At 44.3% G+C, this 22,810-nt stretch overlaps 2 protein-coding genes across 2 annotated transcripts in view; one reads left to right on the top strand and one right to left on the bottom strand.

The window, feature by feature from the left end:
* LOC116620127 (transcription factor E2F6) overlaps nt 1-1,539 on the top strand; it is a 7,636-nt gene extending 6,097 nt beyond the window's left edge. The window contains exons 3-5 of the mRNA XM_032385715.2: nt 176-343; nt 566-680; nt 865-1,539. Coding sequence (XP_032241606.1) covers nt 176-343; nt 566-680; nt 865-1,023 — 442 coding nt within the window. The 3' untranslated portion in view covers nt 1,024-1,539. The remainder of the gene's footprint in view (nt 1-175; nt 344-565; nt 681-864) is intronic.
* On the bottom strand, nt 490-22,810 carry LOC5515925 (exosome RNA helicase MTR4). The gene is made up of 28 exons (XM_032385707.2): nt 22,526-22,810; nt 22,081-22,147; nt 20,997-21,059; nt 20,769-20,881; nt 20,279-20,339; nt 19,996-20,109; nt 19,775-19,807; nt 19,560-19,617; nt 18,640-18,863; nt 18,002-18,101; nt 17,381-17,512; nt 16,823-17,013; nt 16,320-16,421; nt 15,915-16,040; nt 15,328-15,478; nt 14,763-14,875; nt 14,534-14,593; nt 14,382-14,450; nt 12,249-12,371; nt 11,812-11,922; nt 11,023-11,115; nt 10,685-10,780; nt 10,335-10,432; nt 9,934-9,999; nt 9,743-9,848; nt 8,993-9,184; nt 8,190-8,322; nt 490-2,472 (listed from the first exon to the last, which is right to left on the bottom strand). Exons 1-28 carry the CDS (start codon nt 22,765-22,767, stop codon nt 2,420-2,422), a joined length of 3,090 nt encoding a protein of 1,029 aa, XP_032241598.2. The 5' UTR covers nt 22,768-22,810; the 3' UTR covers nt 490-2,419.

The following is a 22,810-nucleotide window of genomic DNA, read 5'->3' as shown; positions in this document are numbered from 1 at the left end:
GCGGCTTTACCTGGCCACAGCGACATCAAATACCTGATCCCCTTAATTTATCTTTTTATTTCCAGCGTGCGAAAAGATCTGAAGGTAAAATTTGTAAGGAAAGCACCGCTTCTAGGAGAGGGATAAAGGTCCTTCTGAGTTAAGAATTTTAAGTGATTTATATTCTTATCAACAGCGGTGGAGACTCTAACGAGTCAGCGTCTTCTCAAACAATAAGCAAATGCAGCGAGAAGTTGAGGAGGGATTTAGCCGAAATGGATGCTCAGGAGAGGGTACTTGACGACCTTTTAGAAAACGCAAAAGAAGAGCTACGGAGAACGACAAGAGCCCCAGAGAACGAGAGATATCCTTTTCTATAAAAGTTTTAGTAAGGACGTTTTATCCGGGTCAGGGTCAGGGGTTAAAGAGAAGTAGCAAAGCAATTTTTCATTTTAAACGTACGAGATGAAAGCATGAAGAATTTATATATAATTCAAAACCCTCCAACGATCACAAAATAGAAAGCTTTATTCAGAAACAAATGAGGCGACACCAGATAGTCATTGGCTACCTTAACTAGCTGCAAGCATGCGTTTGTTACCATGGCGGACATAGAGGGGATAGAGAGCTTGGGTGAACAGACCATTGTCGCAATAAGAGCACCACCAGCCACTGAACTGGACATCCCCTGGCCAGAGGAGGTGAGTACCACAAAACTGGAACATTTTGGAAATTTCCTGGTCAGAAACAAACTTGACATTTCCTGGTCAAAAGAGGCGAGTATCAGAAACTGGACCATTACCTTGTACTAAGAAGAAAACACATACAGGATGTTCTGTTGTAACTTCCTGTTGCTAATTCGCAAATCTCGTGTGCCTCTTTTAGCGCATCCAAATGAAATTGAAGAGTTCACGCGGTCCTGTGCAAGTGGACTGGTTACGACTGAACGAGAGGGGCTCAATTCGAGTCTCAGACACGCCTGGCGCATGCGCACTAGCCCACAAATCGACATATGGTCCCCACACGAGTACTGGGAACGAGTAACAAGCCTTCGACTACCAGATAGCGCTCATTATCGATTTGTAAATAGAATTGTATATAAAAAAACACAATATAACAAAAACAAGTTACGCGGATGACATTTTTCTTTATAGTGACAATAAAGTGAAAAATATAGAGCAGGCGATAAAAACAAATGGGAAACTTTACGATGAATGTAAAAGTATAAATCGTAAGTGCGCTAGATTGGGTGTGCAAAGGCTTCTTTCTTAGCCAGCGAAATAAAAAGAAGAGTCATCTGCTACAAGGGAAAGTTGGGGTGGTACCTTGAGGACAGAAAGGTTCTGCGAAAACTAGTTTGAAAGTGACTGCAAATCCACAGAGGGTTTGCAATAAAATGCTCATTTATGAAAACTATGTACAAATGATCGTCAAAAGCCATGAAAATATCTAGTAAAAATAATATCCCGAGTTTGTTATCCAACTAGTCCACGTGGTTATAGAGCCAATATAGTAATGTACATACGGATTGACCAATAAAACGAAGCAATATTTTCTTCAGCTCATTACTTTCCTATATACACCTATTTCAATTAAGGTTGCACCAGCGAGTCAATGTATCGTAACCCGCAGTGGTTCATGGGTAACGTATACATGGCTGGACTCTTAACGCCTGTGAACGTACAGGGGTACATAAATAACAATACTAAAGCTTTTCAAACCTGTATTAATTTACGCTTTTTTATTTTTTTATTTGATACCCATGAAGCACTGCGGGTAATGATACACATTCTCCGAGTACAACCTTATTCGATATAAGTATATTTATAGAACAAAATGTGTTTCCCTCGACCAAAGATTGTTTTTGTTGAGATATAAGGCGATGATAAATCAGTCGTTGTTCTTGCTAATATTTGTTGTCACTGTTACTCCGTTGAGGTTGTTGTACAATCATCGCCTTGTACAATCATCGCCTTCATCATACTCACTTGACGTACATTTTGACATAACGACATTCGAAATCGAAGTGTTCCCTGTGACATCTGCCATGCCTTCGCCTTGCGAAGCCTTGTTACGTTTTCCCTTGATGGTCACGCTTTCCCTCAATGAGACCTTTTGGGTCCAATATCACACTCCCGTCCCCCGTAAACGGTTACATGCCTTTACGTGACATCTGGACGAGCATCTGATAACGCCTGTTAAGGGCCCAAGTAACGCCTGTTATGGGTACAGGTAACGCCTGTTATGGGTACAGGTAACGCCCGTTAGGGGTACTGGTAGCGCCAGTCGGGTACACGTAACGCCCATTAGGGGTACTGGTAACGCCCGTAAGGGGTACAGGTAACACCCGTTAGGGGTACTGGTAACGCCCGTTAGGGGTACTGGTAGCGCCAATTAGGGGTACCTCGTACAGTCCGATAAGATGGCACAAGTAGGAGAGCTACAAATACAGACTTGCTGCAAAAACGATATCCCGCTTGATCTTCACAATTCCTAGAAATCAAACAAAGAAGTTTGCTACATGTTATGAAACGGATGCTTTGATATGTGACACTACAATGGTACCAATATTTAAGCGGCAATCGCACAAGTTTACTCCCGGTCGATTACGTAACAATCGGCGGGCCGACGAAAACCTCAACCAACAAAGAAATTATCCGCGCTATTTTACAGGCTATCCGCTCTTAATTATCTGTCATATACTCGAAGAAATTTAGACACTGCTTTTATAATTTAAAAAAAAATATTGCTCAACTGAGATACCAATATATCAATGTTGCGATGTCATCTATTCTTAAAAAAAATACTACATGGGGGCTATTGCAATGACGCTTCAATCTGGAACAAGTTCATCCCATACCCATATATCTTATGTAGTACACAACTTTTCATTTCAAATTTCGTTTCCATAATACTTGTACAGGTGAACATGAAAAAAACATCCGCGAAAGCCTTGCGTTAGTCGTTGCGCTAAGGACTGTATCCTTGGTGCTACGGGGGATGAGGTAGGACTGTATCCTTGGTGTTACGGGGGATGAGGTAGGACTGTATCCTTGGTGTTACGGGGGATGAGGTAGGACTGTATCCTTGGTGTTACGGGGGATGAGGTAGGACTGTATCCTTGGTGTTACGGGGGGTGAGGTAGTACTGTATCCTTGGTGCTACGGGGGATGAGGTAGGACTGTATCCTTGGTGCTACTGGGGATGAGGTAGGACTGTATCCTTGGTGTTACAGGGAATGAGGTAGGACTGTATCCTTGGTGCTACGGGGAATGAGGTAGGACTGTATCCTTGGTGCTACAGGGGATGAGGTAGGACTGTATCCTTGGTGTTACTGGGGATGAGGTAGGACTGTATCCTTGGTGTTACGGGGAATGAGGTAGGACTGTATCCTTGGTGCTATGGGGAATGAGGTAGGACTGTATCCTTGGTGCTACAGGGGATGAGGTAGGACTGTATCCTTGGTGTTACTGGGGATGAGGTAGGACTGTATTCTTGGTGCTACGGGGGATGAGGTAGGACTGTATCCTTGGTGCTACAAGGGATGAGGTAGGACTGCATCCTTGGTGCTACAAGGGATGAGGTAGGACTGCATCCTTGGTGTTACGGGGGGTGAGGTAGGACTGCATCCTTTGTGCTACGGGGGGTGAGGTAGGACTGCATCCTTGGTGCTACAAGGGATGAGGTAGGACTGTATCCTTGGTGCTACGGGGGATGAGGTAGGACTGTATCCTTGGTGCTACGGGAGATGAGGTAGGACTGTATCCTTGGTGCTACGGGGGATGAGTTAGGACTGTATCATTGGTGCTACAAGGGATGAGGTAGGACTGTATCCTTGGTGTTACGGGGGATGAGGTAGGACTGTATCCTTGGTGTTACGGGGGATGAGGTAGGACTGTATCCTTGGTGCTACGGGGGATGAGTTAGGACTGTATCATTGGTGTTACGGGGGATGAGGTAGGACTGCATCCTTGGTGTTACGGGGGGTGAGGTAGGACTGCATCCTTTGTGCTACGGGGGGTGAGGTAGGACTGCATCCTTGGTGCTACAAGGGATGAGGTAGGACTGTATCCTTGGTGCTACGGGGGATGAGGTAGGACTGTATCCTTGGTGCTACGGGGGATGAGGTAGGACTGTATCCTTGGTGCTACGGGGGATGAGTTAGGACTGTATCATTGGTGCTACAAGGGATGAGGTAGGACTGTATCCTTGGTGTTACGGGGGATGAGGTAGGACTGTATCCTTGGTGTTACGGGGGATGAGGTAGGACTGTATCCTTGGTGCTACGGGGGATGAGGTAGGACTGTATCCTTGGTGCTACAAGGGATGAGTTAGGACTGTATCCTTGGTGCTACGGGGGATGAGGTAGGACTGTATCCTTGGTGTTACGGGGGATGAGGTAGGACTGTATCCTTGGTGCTACGGGGGATGAGGTAGGACTGTATCCTTGGTGTTACGGGGGGTGAGGTAGGACTGTATCCTTGGTGCTACAAGGGATGAGGTAGGACTGTATCCTTGGTGCTACAAGGGATGAGGTAGGACTGTATCCTTGGTGCTACAAGGGATGAGGTAGGACTGTATCCTTGGTGCTACGGGGGGTGAGGTAGGACTGTATCCTTGGTGCTACGGGGGATGAGGTAGGACTGTATCCTTGGTGTTATGGGGGGTGAGGTAGGACTGTATCCTTGGTGCTACGGGGGATGAGATAGGACTGTATCCTTGGTGCTACGGGGGATGAGGTAGGACTGTATCCTTGGTGTTACAGGGGATGAGGTAGGACCGTATCCTTGGTGTTACGGGGGATGAGGTAGGACTGTATCCTTGCTGTTACTGGGGATGAGGTAGGACTGTATCCTTGGTGTTACGGGGAATGAGGTAGGACTGTATCCTTGGTGCTACGGGGGATGAGGTAGGACTGTATCCTTGGTGTTACAGGGGATGAGGTAGGACCGTATCCTTGGTGCTACGGGGGATGAGATAGGACTGTATCCTTGGTGCTACGGGGGATGAGGTAGGACTGTATCCTTGGTGCTACGGGGGATGAGGTAGGACTGTATCCTTGGTGCTACGGGGGATGAGGTAGGACTGTATCCTTGGTGCTACGGGGGGTGAGGTAGTACTGTATCCTTGGTGTTACGGGGGGTGAGGTAGGACTGTATCCTTGGTGCTACGGGGGATGAGGTAGGACTGTATCCTTGGTGTTACAGGGGATGAGGTAGGACTGTATCCTTGGTGCTACGGGGGATGAGATAGGACTGTATCCTTGGTGCTACGGGGGATGAGATAGGACTGTATCCTTGGTGTTACGGGGGGTGAGGTAGGACTGTATCCTTGGTGCTACGGGGGATGAGGTAGGACTGTATCCTTGGTGTTACGGGGGATGAGGTAGGACTGTATCCTTGGTGCTACGGGGGATGAGGTAGGACTGTATCCTTGGTGTTACGGGGGATGAGATAGGACTGTATCCTTGGTGCTATGGGGAATGAGGTAGGACTGTATCCTTGGTGTTACGGGGGGTGAGGTAGGACTGTATCCTTGGTGTTACGGGGGGTGAGGTAGGACTGTATCCTTGGTGTTACGGGGGGTGAGGTAGGACTGTATCCTTGGTGCTACGAGGGGTGAGGTAGGACTGTATCCTTGGTGCTACGGGGGATGAGGTAGGACTGTATCCTTGGTGTTACGGGGGGTAAGGTAGGACTGTATCCTTGGTGTTACGGGGGGTGAGGTAGGACTGTATCCTTGGTGTTACGGGGGGTGAGGTAGGACTGTATCCTTGGTGTTACGGGGGATGAGGTAGGACTGTATCCTTGGTGTTACGGGGGATGAGGTAGGACTGTATCCTTGGTGCTATGGGGGATGAGGTAAGACTGTATCCTTGGTGCTACAAGGGATGAGGTAGGACTGCATCCTTGGTGTTACGGGGGGTGAGGTAGGACTGCATCCTTTGTGCTACGGGGGGTGAGATAGGACTGTATCCTTGGTGCTACGGGGGATGAGGTAGGACTGTATCCTTGGTGCTACAAGGGATGAGGTAGGACTATATCCTTGGTGCTACGGGGGATGAGGTAGGACTGTATCCTTGGTGTTACGGGGGATGAGGTAGGACTGTATCCTTGGTGTTACGGGGGATGAGGTAGGACTGTATCCTTGGTGCTACAAGGGATGAGGTAGGACTGTATCCTTGGTGCTACAAGGGATGAGGTAGGACTGTATCCTTGGTGCTACAAGGGATGAGGTAGGACTGTATCCTTGGTGCTACGGGGGGTGAGGTAGGACTGTATCCTTGGTGCTACGGGGGATGAGGTAGGACTGTATCCTTGGTGTTACGGGGGATGAGATAGGACTGTATCCTTGGTGCTATGGGGAATGAGGTAGGACTGTATCCTTGGTGCTACGGGGGATGAGGTAGGACTGTATCCTTGGTGTTACGGGGGGTGAGGTAGGACTGTATCCTTGGTGTTACGGGGGGTGAGGTAGGACTGTATCCTTGGTGTTACGGGGGGTGAGGTAGGACTGTATCCTTGGTGCTACGGGGGGTGAGGTAGGACTGTATCCTTGGTGCTACGGGGGATGAGGTAGGACTGTATCCTTGGTGTTACGGGGGGTGAGGTAGGACTGTATCCTTGGTGTTACGGGGGGTGAGGTAGGACTGTATCCTTGGTGTTACGGGGGGTGAGGTAGGACTGTATCCTTGGTGTTACGGGGGATGAGGTAGGACTGTATCCTTGGTGTTACGGGGGATGAGGTAGGACTGTATCCTTGGTGCTATGGGGGATGAGGTAAGACTGTATCCTTGGTGCTACAAGGGATGAGGTAGGACTGCATCCTTGGTGTTACGGGGGGTGAGGTAGGACTGCATCCTTTGTGCTATGGGGGGTGAGGTAGGACTGCATCCTTGGTGCTACAAGGGATGAGGTAGGACTGTATCCTTGGTGCTACGGGGGATGAGGTAGGACTGAATCCTTGGTGCTACGGGGGATGAGGTAGGACTGTATCCTTGGTGCTACGGGGGGTGAGGTAGGACTGTATCCTTGGTGTTACGGGGGATGAGGTAGGACTGTATCCTTGGTGCTACGGGGGATGAGGTAGGACTGTATCCTTGGTGCTACAAGGGATGAGGTAGGACTGTATCCTTGGTGCTACGGGGGATGAGGTAGGACTGTATCCTTGGTGCTACGGGGGATGAGATAGGACTGTATCCTTGGTGCTACGGGGGATGAGGTAGGACTGTATCCTTGGTGCTACGGGGGATGAGGTAGGACTGTATCCTTGGTGCTACGGGGGATGAGGTAGGACTGTATCCATGGTGCTACGGGGGATGAGGTAGGACTGTATCCATGGTGCTACGGGGGATGAGGTAGGACTGTATCCTTGGTGTTACGGGGGATGAGGTAGGACTGTATCCTTGGTGTTACGGGGGATGAGATAGGACTGTATCCTTGGTGCTACGGGGGATGAGGTAGGACTGTATCCTTGGTGCTACAAGGGATGAGGTAGGACTATATCCTTGGTGCTACGGGGGATGAGGTAGGACTGTATCCTTGGTGCTACGGGGGATGAGGTAGGACTGTATCCTTGGTGTTACGGGGGATGAGGTAGGACTGTATCCTTGGTGTTACGGGGGATGAGGTAGGACTGTATCCTTGGTGTTACGGGGGATGAGGTAGGACTGTATCCTTGGTGTTACGGGGGATGAGGTAGGACTGTATCCTTGGTGTTACGGGGGATGAGATAGGACTGTATCCTTGGTGCTACGGGGGATGAGGTAGGACTGTATCCTTGGTGCTACGGGGGATGAGGTAGGACTGTATCCTTGGTGCTACGGGGGATGAGGTAGGACTGTATCCTTGGTGCTACGGGGGATGAGGTAGGACTGTATCCTTGGTGTTACGGGGGATGAGGTAGGACTGTATCCTTGGTGCTACGGGGGATGAGGTAGGACTGTATCCTTGGTGCTACGGGGGATGAGGTAGGACTATATCCTTGGTGCTACGGGGGATGAGGTAGGACTGTATCCTTGGTGTTACGGGGGATGAGATAGGACTGTATCCTTGGTGCTACGGGGGATGAGGTAGGACTGTATCCTTGGTGTTACGGGGGGTGAGGTAGGACTGTATCCTTGGTGCTACGGGGGATGAGGTAGGACTGTATCCTTGGTGCTACGGGGGATGAGGTTTTAAGGGTACAGTATGATGATATTGATGACGCACCTTCCGCGAACTTGTTCTCTAATTCAGTGTTGCCGATGGCTTTCGCCGCTTGGCACATCTGTCTGAGTAATTCCTCTAGTCGACGCATGCAGCGGATCACACTCCCTTCGAATATATCCGTCATCTTGCAGATCTGTATTGAGAAGGGACGAGGTGAAGGGATAAATACAACGATGGTATCAGTGGATAACACTCCCAAGTATCTCCCAGTCCAAAAATTCTTCAGTAAAAGATTATATAAACACTAAATTATTAGGCCCTGGCTATTTATGTATACTTACATATTTATATTCAAAGCAAATTCAAAACAACATTGTCAGGCAAGTTGCATCAACCGACTGAAAGGTAAAGCTTGGTACAAACACCGCTAACATCGGCTAGCACTGCTGTCACCGCCACGCTTAGTTGACCACAAGATAAAGAAAATGCTGGCAAACAACTTCACAGCACTTCCCAACACGGTGTTCAAACAGTACCAGCATTGCAGGGCCGGCTGTTGGGGCTGTTACAAGGTCTTAAAGGGGCAATGTCGCCAGTTTACTTCCAGTCGATTACGTAAAAATCTCCGATGAATTTTAACGGAAAACGCGAAAAAAATTTCAAAACTTGTAAAAGCAGTGTGACTATTGAAAGTTTCTTCGAGGACGTGACTGATAGTTAAGAGCGGATGCCCGTTGAAAAAAGGCGGATTTAAATAGATTCTTTTGTCTCTTGTCGGTCGAGGTTTCCGTCGGCCTGCCGGAAGTAAACTGGTGCGATTGTCGCTTTTAAGGCACGTGTTGTATGCGGTCGCATTATCGCACCTGTGAGAATGATGACCCATTCGCCCAGGCAAAGACCACGTCCATGATGTGCGGACGGAACTTCTCTACGTATTCCTCGACGTCGAGCTCCATTTTGGCTTCCTGCGAGACTTTAGCGATGCGACGAGCGGACTCCTGCATCTGGCGAAGAGGACCAGCGAGCTCTTCCCTCAACTTTGGCATCTCATCGCTCTGTTGGTAGAAACAAACCAAGGTTCAGTCAACCGCCTCAACTAGAAATGGCTGACAAATGTTTATTCACTTAAAAGCCTATCGCTTTTCCTTCCTAATGACTTCACTATCATAAATCCATCAACCCAAATACATAAGCGACGAAGGGGTGGCGAGGAAGTAGGGACCGAACAGTATTCGGGGGAGTTTAAAAACTCTCTAGTGCGATGCAAGAAGTCAACCAATCAGCATGCGAGAATCACTCGTTTGATTGACATGCTATCCATGGCTAGGTACTAGACGTCGTATAATATGTTAATATGTACTGACGCATTTCTTTCCCTCGCTGGTTGGCTAATACAAAGCGACCAGTAACACCGTGAACAGTGGAAATCAAGTCTCTGTTTTCGAATTCTCATTTGTGATTCGTCAGAAGGTATCAAAATTTCCACACGTATTTTGTATGCCTACAGGTCGCGCTGTCAATCAGAACGTTTCTCGAATTATTATTGTTATACTTTCAAGGTGGTCACAGTAGCGCGCATCGAATTGTCGTGGCTTCTTGCTGTGTCGCCTTACCCTCTCCTCGCAGATGAAACAGCTGAGTAAAGCGACGCTTTGCTCGGTGGTCAGCTCGTTAAACACGCCGTTAAAGATCATTTCGGTCAAAAGCAATTCGTCCCCGCTATAAAACACAACATCGATGTCAACAGTGTGAAGACAAAAAGGTCGAAAAGGACGGAATAGTAAAATGCTGGTGGTAAACCAACCTGCTAAGCTCGCAGGCTACTCGGCCTTTCACCTCTATTACGTCTGACGCCGTAGCATACCCCAGTCTATAAGGTAAGAGGTTAAAATCAGATAAGGCCTTTACATACGCTTAGGTGTGCTGTGAAACCCTGCGCAAACCGAGAGGAAATCAGCCAGTATTGTTTGCACCGCCAAGACATTGTCGAGGAGCTACTTTACGGCGCACCGCCCAATATGATGTGCAGACAGCCCAATAATTGCTGGCACTGCTACGCGCAAATGACGAGATAAAGGAAAAGCTTCCGAACTACGTCACAACTCTTAACATGATGCGCAAACAACGCAAGCGCGGTTCGCACTTTAAATGGTTAAGATACTAGAGCACCACATGGACGTGTATCACAGCATATGTATGCTTCACCTTCGAAGCACTCTCTTCCTGCACTTGAGTTCGTCCAGCTGTAATATTGTCCTCGCCCTCTTCAACTCCTTCCTGGCTGCTCGGATCTCATTGCTCACCTTTTATTACAGGTTAACGAAAATAAATCAATATCGTACTTTGTTCTAAATACGGACTATCATTTAAACATTATTTAAGCATTATGCTTCCAAGCCCAACAGACAAAAATATTTTTTCTTAGACGTACAGCGTATACTGTACGTTGTCTGGTTCTGGGTTCTTTGTGCCAAGAATGTGTGTATACATGATGCTAATGGCACAAGTGTTTAGTAATATGTCCATAGGCACGTGTTGAACCCCACCCTTCTTACCATGGCCTTCTTTTCGCATAAGGAGTACAGCTTGTCTAGTTCTGGGTCCTTGTGCAAAGGATGTGTGTACATGCGATGTTCCAGCATCTCGATTTTCTGGACACAGAATAAAGACTTTTTACTTTAAGGACCGATAAAAAGCACGCGGACATAGTGTCATGTAGTCCCGTCACCATAACAACATTGTGAAGTATTGACATCACCAAAGCAACATTGCGAAGTATTGACGTCACCATAGCAACATAAAATTGAACTGACGTCACCAGAGCAATGTTGTGAAGTACTCACGTAATAACAGCACTCCACTCAACCATCCCAACACTATATTATTTCCTCACCCTGACGATCTTCTTTAGCCCGTCATCTTTGATGCCCATGTCTTCAATCGGATCAAGAAGTGGTAATCCATCAGGAAAACGCTTCTTCACCTCCTGTGGACAGCAGAAAAGCACTTTGAAGCTTTCTGCCTCAGAACAAGTTATTTACAGGCCAACCTCAGCCAAGAAGAGTAAGGCAGAGTTCCACGCCTTTGGTTCTGGATGAGATGTTTGATTTACCTGAAATGTTTGATTCTATCTGTGATGTTTGATTCTATCTGTGATGTTTGATTCTATCTGTGATGTTTGATTCTGGCTGTGATGTTTGATTCTATCTGTGATGTTTGATTCTATCTGTGATGTTTGATTCTATCTGTGATGTTTGATTCTATCTGTGATGTTTGATTCTGGCTGTGATGTGTGATTCTGCCTGTGATGTGTGATTCTGCCTGTGATGTTTGATTTACCTTAAATGTTTGATTCTATCTGTGATGTTTGATTCTATCTGTGATGTGTGATTCTGCCTGTGATGTTTGATTCTGGCTGTGATGTGTGATTCTGGCTGTGATGTGTGATTCTGGCTGTGATGTGTGATTCTACCTGTGATGTGTGATTCTGGCTGTGATGTGTGATTCTGGCTGTGATGTGTGATTCTACCTGTGATGTGTGATTCTACCTGTGATGTTTGATTCTATCTGTGATGTTTGATTCTGCCTGTGATGTTTGATTCTGGCTGTGATGTTTGATTCTGCCGGTGATGTGTGATTCTGCCGGTGATGTGTGATTCTGCCGGTGGCTACAAATAGCTACCTGGATGGATTTGCCAACACTTTGACGACTGTCAAGTGAGCGAAGGTCCTTTGGGATGTACAGACGAACACTGCTTATTCGTTTTACCAGGTGCATCAACACAGGGACCACCTACAGACAGGATTCACAAGAATTATGTGGTCGCTCATAATTATTAGAATTGGTAGAATGGCTGGAAGAGGAGCAAGTCAGTCAAGAAGTTTAGGTATGACAAAGGGGAGACCCAAAGAGGGCACCTATCCCCTTGAATTTTATCATGAAAGTAGGAGAACTAAAATCCAATTCACCTTCCGTCATATACTGTATTATTATGTGCCCCTTAAAGAATCCCGAAACTGCCCAAGTACAGTTTACAGCAGGAACTTTAAACATTCATTCATAACTATTGCTATAGTGAGCTAAAGTTTGCTAATAAAGGCCAATGTTTACCCCCTTACCTGCATCTCCCCCTTTTCATCTGGCCCACAAGGCTTTGGGATATCACCATCAGCTGACTTGATAGCCTTGGGAGAACATTTCAGCAACACCTCCAGCACATACAGGGTATCACCCACAGCACCCTAAAACACAAGGATATACAGGGTGTCACCCACAGAACCCTCGACACAAAGACATACAGGATATTAATCACAGCACCCTAAAACACAAGGACATGCAGGATGTCACCCACAGCACCCTAAAACACAAGGACATACAGGATGTCACCCACAGCACCCTAAGACAACACAAGGACATACAAGATGTCACCCACAGCACCCTAAAACACAAGGACATACAGGATGTCACCCACAGCACCTTAAGACAACACAAGGACATACAAGATGTCACCCACAGCACCCTAAGAAAACACAAGGACATGCAGGATGTCACCCACAGCACCCTAAAACAATACAAGAACATACAGGATGTCACCCAAGCACCCTAAGACAACACAAGGACATACAAGATTACACCCACAGCACCCTAAGACAACACAAGGATATACAGGGTGTCACCCACAGCACCCTAAGACAACACAAGGATATACAGGATGTCACCCACGGCACCCCAAGACAACACAAGGACATACAGGGTGTCACCCACAGCACCCTAAGACAACACAAGGACATACAAGATTCGACCCACAGCACCCTAAGAAAACACAAGGACATACAGGGTGTCACCCACAGCACCCTAAAACACAAGGATATACAAGATGTCACCCACAGCACCCTAAGACAACACAAGGACATACAAGATGTCAACCACAGCACCCTAAGGCAACACAAGGACATACAGGATGTCACCCACAGCACCCTAAGACAACACAAGGACATACAAGATTCGACCCACAGCACCCTAAAACAACACAAGGACATACAGGATGTCACCCACGGCACCCTAAGACAACACAAGGACATACAGGGTGTCACCCACAGCACCCTAAGACAACACAAGGATATACAAGATGTCACCCACAGCACCCTAAGACAACACAAGGACATACAAGATGTCACCCACAGCACCCTAAGACAACACAAGGACATACAAGATTCGACCCACAGCACCCTAAGAAAACACAAGGACATGCAGGATGTCACCCACAGCACCCTAAAACAATACAAGAACATACAGGATGTCACCCAAGCACCCTAAGACAACACAAGGACATACAAGATTACACCCACAGCACCCTAAGACAACACAAGGATATACAGGGTGTCACCCACAGCACCCTAAGACAACACAAGGATATACAGGATGTCACCCACAGCACCCTAAGACAACACAAGGACATACAAGATGTCACCCACAGCACCCTAAAACAACACAAGGACATACAAGATGTCACCCACAGCACCCTAAGACACACAAAGACATACAGGATGTCACCCACGGCACCCTAAAACAACACAAGGACATACAGGGTGTCACCCACAGCACCCTAAGACAACACAAGGGCATGCAGGATGTCACCCACAGCACCCTAAGACAACACAAGGACATGCAGGATGTCACCCACAACCTTAAAACAACACAAAAACATACAAAATGTCACCCACAGAACCCTAAGGCAATAACCTTAATATACATTGATGTTGTTCTGGATAAGGAGTTGCTGGATAATACAATAAATGCCCACCTGATGGACAACATTTGCTATCATGAACGACTTAATATGTACAGGAAAGATCACAGGCAAAATAGAGCACAAAAAAAATAAAAGAAAGTAGCTACTGTTACAGAAGTACAGCCTTTTGATACAGTTAGACACTGAATTGCATTCCTTGGGGATCCATGGTGTTGAGCTTTCTGCTGTTATAGGTACTTGCCTTTTGATACAGTTAGACACTGAATTGCATTCCTTGGGGATCCATGGTGTTGAGCTTTCTGCTGTAATAGGTACTTGCCTTTTGATACAGTTAGACACTGAATTGCATTGCTTGGGGATCCATGGTGTTGAGCTTCCTGCTGTTATAGGTACTTGCCTTTTGATACTGTTAGACACTGAATTGCATTCCTTGGGGATCCATGGTGTTGAGCTTTCTGCTGTAATAGGTACTTGCCTTGTGATACAGTTAGACACTTGCCTTTTGATTTGCCTTTTTCTGGAAATTCAGAACAGCTCCCCATCCAAAATCCTCATCATTATTTTGAACCTGAGATAACAAAGACATATTAAATAAAACAGAACAGTGACAGAGATCAGACTCAAGAGCCATTAATGTTCATTTTGTCTCACCCTCACTAGTCGGCCTGGTTGCATGAAAGGCAAGCAGTACTTGGGCTGGTGAATGAATGCCTGAAAAATAAACACAGAATGAGATGAAAAAATAAAAGCTATATATTACATACAGTGTAGTGCCCATAAAAATCCTCAATACCCCTGCATGGTAAATGTTTTTCTTTAGATGTTTTTGTAGTAAACTAATATACCATGAGGTATACCATGGACTAATCATTTGACTTACTAGCATGTCGTCTGCAAGCTTTTTTAGTTGTTGCCGTATCTTGTAGTACGCTGTGATGGACTCCTCATTTGGGATTTCCACTTGATCTCGCTTGGACTCTAGGTCCTTCATTTCTACCAAAAAAATAAAAATAAAAAAAGCATAAGGCCATGGAATTAATTAGAGTAATCTGTTCCTTTAATAGGCGCAACCTCTACTGCTGCTGGATTACCCGACTTGTTTCTATGTAAATCAGGATGTAGGGTGTATTTGATGGTACATAACTTTTAACAATAGGAGGAATTTTGGTGTAATGCACCTTGGGTATGGATACCAATTGTACATTATAAAGAAAATTTAGTTTAAATAAGTCCATGCTTATTATTGATTTCAATTACTGCATTTATTGCAATCATTCAAATCACTGCAAAAATCAACTCCATCATTTCAGCCACTTTAAATCACAACACAAATTTTGATGTAATGCACTTCAGGTATTGATGCCCATTGTCTATCATTGAAGGAATTTTGGTGTTTTAAATGTATCTTATAATTTCCAATCATATGGGTGTATCATGATACTCACTTTCTATCATTGCAGGGATTGCAGCATAGTTCTGAAATTGGTAGAAAGACTTTTCCAACATAATCTCAGGATTAATCTCCTCTACTCTTAGCAGGTTTAGGACCATGTTGTATGTCAAGTGAAAAGCACTGTTCAGAGGATCTGCATGCCCCTATACAAAGACAAACAGCAATAATCAACAACGGCATATACTACCAAATTCTTCTTTCTAGAATGTTTTTTTTTTAAATTTGAAAATTTCTTGTTTAAAATTCAAAGTACTTTAGCTCAAAATAAACCATAAGACTGGGGAACACTCTTCTGAACAATAAATTGTATGGGATAAATAGCTCACTATTGGTTTAACAGAATTAAATTTTAATTCCTCCTAAAAGGCTCACCCATGCAGAAAACATGGCCAATCTTCACAAACTTTATTGCAGAAACCATAACAAGAGATGGGTCCAGGAGTTTCAATAAGAGAAGGCAGAATCAAGGATTTCAGGATAATAAATTAAGGATTTATTATTATATTTCTTAGCAAAAACTTTGAGAAAAAAGGGGAGACTGTGGCCATCCTTACAGTATAGGTGTTTATTTCTTCTCACCTTTAATAAACCTTTGCCAACATCTGGCCCCATCTTTTCATCAATTATGAGAATGACAATCCCTCTCTCATCCAGACCACGCCTACCAGCACGACCACTCATCTGAATGTATTCTCCTGAAGTAATCTGTAACATTCAACATAAAAAAAACCTTGTAAAATTTCATGTATTTTGTACTAAGCCCACATTGTTTGAAAGAAAAACTTTTCTAATATTAAAAAATTGTGTACAGAAAAGGACATGAAAGGCATTTGTAAAACATAGACAGTAAACCTCGAATGAAAATGTATTTTCATGTATTTTTATGAATGTATTTTCATAATGTATTTTCGTGAATGTATTTTCATAAGGAATAAAGATGCAAAAAAAGTCAATGACTCTTAATCCTTTTAATAGCATACTCACAAATCTAAAGTCCTTCCCATCAAATTTCCTGGCATTGGAGAATACCACAGTCCTTGCAGGCATGTTCAGTCCAAGGGCAAACGTCTCAGTTGCAAACAGAGCCTGTAAGAAAAATAGATCAGTACAACCTTATATCCTACTGATATTAAATTAAACCCTAGTGTATTTAATGTGGGCAAAATGCGTTAAGGTTATTCAAGCATTTGACAATGTTAACATACTATACAAATTTTCAAAATTAACAGTTTAGTTAAAATAAAATGCCCTAAAATCTATGTCCAGGAGAATAGATATGGAACTCTGAAAGGACAAGCTTTTTGTTGTGGTTAAACATTAGTATTGAATAATAATGGTAATAGTAAAGGGGTGGATGTGAGGGGGATGGGGAAGTGAGAATTTTGTGAAAAAATATAAAAAATACAATATAAAACCTATTTCCAATCCAACTTTGTTTATGAAACTCTAGATCTGCTCATGTAGTGAACAAATAGGAATCAAATCACCTTGATAAGTCCTTCAGAGAATAGTATCTCAATCGTCTCCTTGAGAATGGGCAGTAATCCAGAGTGATGGATACCTATCCCTCGCTTGAGTAGAGGAAGAACATGCTCCACCTGTGGGAGCTTCTTATCTTCGTCTGACAGGCAGTCTATAGCATTGTTGAACACCTCCTCAACTAGAGTTTTCTCTTGCGCTGAAAAGGAGAGGAAAAGCATTTCTGAGCACCTCCTTCCGCTTAAATTCCATTCTGTAAATTGGGCATCAGTTTAAAGAAACAAAGCACCTAGTAATGTAACAGGTATCCACAGCCTACTGGTGTGACTCCCTGGGAGGGGCCAATCATTTGTATAATGAGAACACTTTATAAATAGAATCAAAAAGCCCAAACTGTCGCGATCTTGTACCAGAACAATGAATACAATACACCAAAAACTGGAAATCGACTTTGCCAAAGTCGATTTTACTCTGGCAGAGTCGATTTCCAGTTTTTGGTGTAATGAGAACACTTTAGGTACACTATATACATATAAATAACATAACATATAAGTTTCCATACAAACCTGTATTGAAGTCAAGTTTTGACATCTGAAGAGCATATGCCTCGCATTCCTTTTTACTAAAACTGAAGATAATAACTGGCTGGAAGTTTCTCTCCATGATCATCTTCACAATCTTGAATGTGTTAGATGGGCCTGACATGAAACAAAGTGATCATCGTGACTGCACTCACTGCCATGGTATCCCTGTGGTTTGCTACAAATATATGGAACTAATTTACATATCACATGCAGCCTGGGTACTGTACCCATAGTGATTACCCTCATGACTCAATGAAAAATTACCACCCCTAAAAAAGCTCTTACAATGATGAACGATCAAACAATACTCATAGCCATATTCTGAAGTGCTTACAACAACAACAACAAGAACTTGTGGAAAAAAATCAATTAACTGATACAAGTATTATTCCCAAATTATATCAATGTTATCAGCCATCATGCTAAAATCATCATAAAAAAAGATAAACAGTAGACAGGATAAGTGTGTACCTTTGGTGTCTCCTTTGCTATTTTAATACAAATAGACACCCTAAACAGTACGGGACAGGTGTGTACCTTTGGTTCCTCCTTTGCTATTTTAATACAAATAGACACCCTAAACAGTACAGGACAGGTGTGTACCTTTGGTGCCTCCTTTGCGGCCTCTTTGAGCGCCAGGGTCACCACCTCCAACTCGTATCACACCCATTGCTTTTTGGAAGTTCTCTTCTCTAAAGTCACCCTACAGCAAATAACAATAGCCAGGTGTTTCATTACAAGCGATAGGTCCTATGGTCCCATGGCCATCATTACTAATACTGTACAGGCCCTCAACATGAAAACATTGAAAAAATTAAGTGAAATGAAATGTGGAGTACCTATGTATGGCGCAAATTAACACCACATTATCAAATGCGCTTTACATGTAACTGAGGTTACTCCCCAGTGTATACTTCACACAATTTACAATCATGAGTGTGAATTAGTGTGTTAGCATTGTCACTGAAAATGGTACCATTTGCCAGTGTGGGTAATTTAGATCCTCAGCAACAGCAAAAGGAAGCAGACTTGTGCACATTTGATTGCATTTGATTTCTTGACTTGTTTACAGCAGCATTTATGTCATCTCAGATTCTCTCCAGGATGCAATGCCAGCAAAAAAAAAGTATGGGTGGAATAAACATGTGTGAGCCAGAGTCCTCTTGCAGGCGTTATAACTATACCTGTTATGATACCAATAAGTAGCATATTGACTGTTGGCAATTGATCATAATCATTACCTTTTCGTCAACCACCAGGAAGAGTCCATCCCCGCCTGCAGGGTAAATGTAGTGCTGTAGGGGGGTGGGCCGGAAATCAGTGTACACCACATGACAGGGCTGTTTATGTAAGTGCACTATCCACTCGGCAAACTGCCGTGCATTAGGGATAGTAGCAGACAAGAAAACATAATGGACATTATCAGGTAGGAGAATAATGGTCTCTTCCCAGACTACTCCCCGCTCTAGAAAAGAAACAACATTATAGATAGTTGGTGGGTGATTAGTGTGAACTTAATACTTCAACAATAACATTAAGTCACAGACAGCAGCAATAAAAAACCTCTCCAATTCCACAAGCAAACCCTCGAACTCCATATCAAAGTTGAGTTAAGTCAATACTGAAAAGGGAAGGGGGGAGGACTGGAACAGTAATTGGATGTACAGTATTTACATCATATTGTATATACAGAATATGTGTTTTGGAGGGTTTTATCTAGGAAGTATGTAAAGATATGTAATATACAGTTTGTAAAAATATAAGCCAGCATGCAGTAAATAGTTTCATGACTATGTGTATGTCTGTACATGTATGTAATCTCAATTCCATGCCAACAGAACATGTGTCACAGGATTTTTCTTGGGGGAGGGGTGCAAAATCTAGGGAGAAGATGAGATTTCTGATAAAAATATGACCACCCCCGAAAAAACAAAAAGGGATTTTTATGCCTTTGCCTTTATGCCTTTGTTTAAAGTACCTCCAGGGGACGTTTATTGTCGGATTTGACTACATACCAGAGTGATCTAGCTTTTGCTCTATAGTTTTGTCTTCAAATAGCACGTCTATTGAGAACCGAAAGTGGACCTTCAGCCGTTGTGGGGGGGTGCGTTCACACCCCCTGCACCCCCCTAGGTACGGGCCTGTGTCAAGATGTACAAACCTTTGTCTCTCATGTAATGGATCTCATCAAACACAACCCATGCCACCTCCCGCATAACCTACAAAAGGGAGATATACATCAGTATGAGTGATGGGCACAGTTCCAATACCATTTAGATATTTTAGACTTAAAAAAATACAGTATAAGAGTACAGAAGACGCAATGAAACAGTAGCTAATGATAAAGACAATTCAACTCTAAATTTATTCATTTACCTCTGACCCTCTGTAAAGCATACTTCTAAGAATCTATTGGGAAAAGAATATTCAGTATAAAAGTGATGGACCTAAGAATTTACTTACAAAGTTAGCAAAGCAACCTTGTTAGATTTAACAAGTCCTTGTATCTGCCTATAACATATTAAAGTGTACTGTAGCACTATCAGCTGGATTATTTGGGATTTCTCCTGAGGGTTAAATACTGTGCCAATACCTACCTCAGTGGTCATGACCAGAGCACTTGCAGTGGGGTTAATTGTCACATCTCCTGTCATCAGACCAACGTCCTGGAACTCTTCATAAAGCTCTCTGTATTTCTGGTTACTAAGAGCCTGTAAAATAGATGTAATTTAGGATAGGTGTGCAGTGTTAGTGTACACAGATGCAACTGGTGTTATCAAACTCTAAAATCTCAAAACATAATTGGACAAGTGAAGAAGACCTTCACATATTTTAGCTCATGTCATTGAATGGTGTTACATACACACAGAATGGTTGTACCTTGATAGGGGTAGTATAGATAACTCTTTGCTTCTTTTGCAATGACATAGCAATCGCATATCTGGAAGGAATAAAAAAGTGTAGATATTAGGGTTCTGGATCTTACTAGATGCATGTTTGTGACCAGTTTTGCAATTTCAGTTGCACAGCTCAGAGTGAAGTCTCAAAGGGCCATGATGTATTATTAAGCATTTTAAATCAGATATTCTAAAAAAAAAATTAGTATATTCTTTAAAAAAAATATATTCTTGATCTGGTGGCTCATTTGCAACCAAATTAAACCTTTCAGCCGCATTTTTACAAATCTAGCAGCAAATAACACCATCTGCAATATTATTTTAATTGTTATTGTCATTGTATGTATCCAATGTTCCACAGAAGAAACCAAATGCTTTCAGCAACACAAACATCATTTGACCCATGTCGTTTTCTTCAGCCCATCCACAAGTAACATTTATAAATAAAGCTCTTGCTAAAATGGCAAACATACTCTGCTACAACAGTCTTGCCAGCTGAAGTGTGAGCAGAAATAAGAACTGACTTGTTGTTCTCAAGACACCTCAAAGCTTCCTTTTGGAATGGATCAAGGATGAATGGATATTCCTGGAAACAAGTACAAATCATTTAATGTCTTACATACTATATACATAAGCAAAAGAATTGCTGCTGATTATATATTGATTGGTTTTATTAACTTTCTTTGTGCTGAATTTCTTACCTTTGCCGGCTTGGCAGCACTCTGTACTAGAGGGGTGTATTCAAATCCCTTGGGAAAGGCCACCTGGGATAAAACAACACATCCTTGGGATAGCCATATCATTTGCATTCCAAACATCAACAATAATGATGCAAGCACTAGTGGATCAAGACTCTACGGGGGTCGACAAACCAGAATAAAGGTATGTAGAGGCAGGTTATTTTATACAGAAGATGGAATAGAAATTAATCAATCCCCCCTTGACTCCCCTCCCACCGAATTCACCACCACCATCCCCTCTTGACTCCCCTGCCACCGAATCCACCACTGCCATCCCCTCTCTACCCCCCTCCCACTGAATCCACCACCAATGGTGGTGGATCAATCCCCCCTTGACTCCCCTCCCACCAAATCCACCACCACCATCCCCTCTTGACTCCCCTGCCACCGAATCCACCACTGCCATCCCCTCTCTACCCCCCCCCCTCCCACTGAATCCACCACCACCATCCCCTCTTAACCCCCCTCCCACGGAATCCACCACCACCATCCCCTCTTAACCCCCCTCCCACGGAATCCACCACCACCATCCCCTCTTGACCCCCCTCCCACTGAATCCACCACCACCATCCCCTCTCGACCCCCCTCCCACTGAATCAACCACCACCATCTCCTCTCGACCCCCCTCCCACTGAATCCACCACCACCATCCCCTCTTAACCCCCCTCCCACTGAATCCACCACCACCATCCCCTCTCGACCCCCCTCCCACTGAATCAACCACCACCATCTCCTCTCGACCCCCCTCCCACTGAATCCACCACCACCATCCCCTCTCGACCCCCCTCCCACTGAATCAACCACCACCATCTCCTCTCGACCCCCCTCCCACTGAATCCACCACCACCATCCCCTCTTAACCCCCCTCCCACTGAATCCACCACCACCATCCCCTCTTAACCCCCCCCCCCCCCCTCCCACTGAATCAACCACCATTAACAATACCACTGGATCCACCCTTGATGAGCTCTTTTCTCAATATCTGTGCAGGGGTTTCATTACCATTGATTTCAGAGTGAATATTAGCTTTGTATCTGTACCATACCTCATGTGAGCAGGCCTCCAAAATATCTAAAGTCACCACATCCACTTGGGGAACGGATTCCAATAAACTGCAAGAAAGTAACAAGAGTTCCTGGCTTAAATAGTATAAAAGTTGATTAAGACCAACAACACCAACACTAAGATTTCCAATCTTGGTGTTGAACATCTGAGCTAAACATTGAACTATTGACATCATGTGGTATCCTCTTTTTCAATTTGTTATATCTCTGCTTCAAATCCAAGAATTTGCTGCCTTTATATCACAATAAATACTAACTGATTAAAATCGCATCTATCCTTATCTTCCTTTCTATCTTATCCTCTACTCTATGTTCTAGATATAAAACATATCTTATAGATTCTCACCATATTCTAACGTTATGTACCTTTCTATCATATCCTCTACTCTTTATTTCTAGATTCTAACCGTATCTAGCGTTATGTACCTTTCTATCGTATCCTCGACTCTCTGTTTCTTCGTGGCTGCCGACTCATCGTCGGGATCCCAGGTTGGTTCGTTTTCCTCTGTATCAAAATCACGTTTCAAGCCAGCCTTAGGGGTAATACATGATGTTGTGGCTTTGGTTTTTCCTTTGCCATCTTTCTTAGTGGATTTCCCTTTCTCTGTAGCTGGGCTCTGCTGTTCAAACACCGCAAACAAGTCCTCTTCGTCAAATGCGTCCGCCATCTTGCACAACGTGACTGAGAAATGTCGCCAGGCCTCTTCGTGG

This window comes from Nematostella vectensis, chromosome 1 (genome assembly GCF_932526225.1).
Source record: "Nematostella vectensis chromosome 1, jaNemVect1.1, whole genome shotgun sequence".
Lineage (NCBI taxonomy): Eukaryota > Metazoa > Cnidaria > Anthozoa > Actiniaria > Edwardsiidae > Nematostella > Nematostella vectensis.
This window is presented reverse-complemented; position numbering and strand designations above follow the sequence as displayed.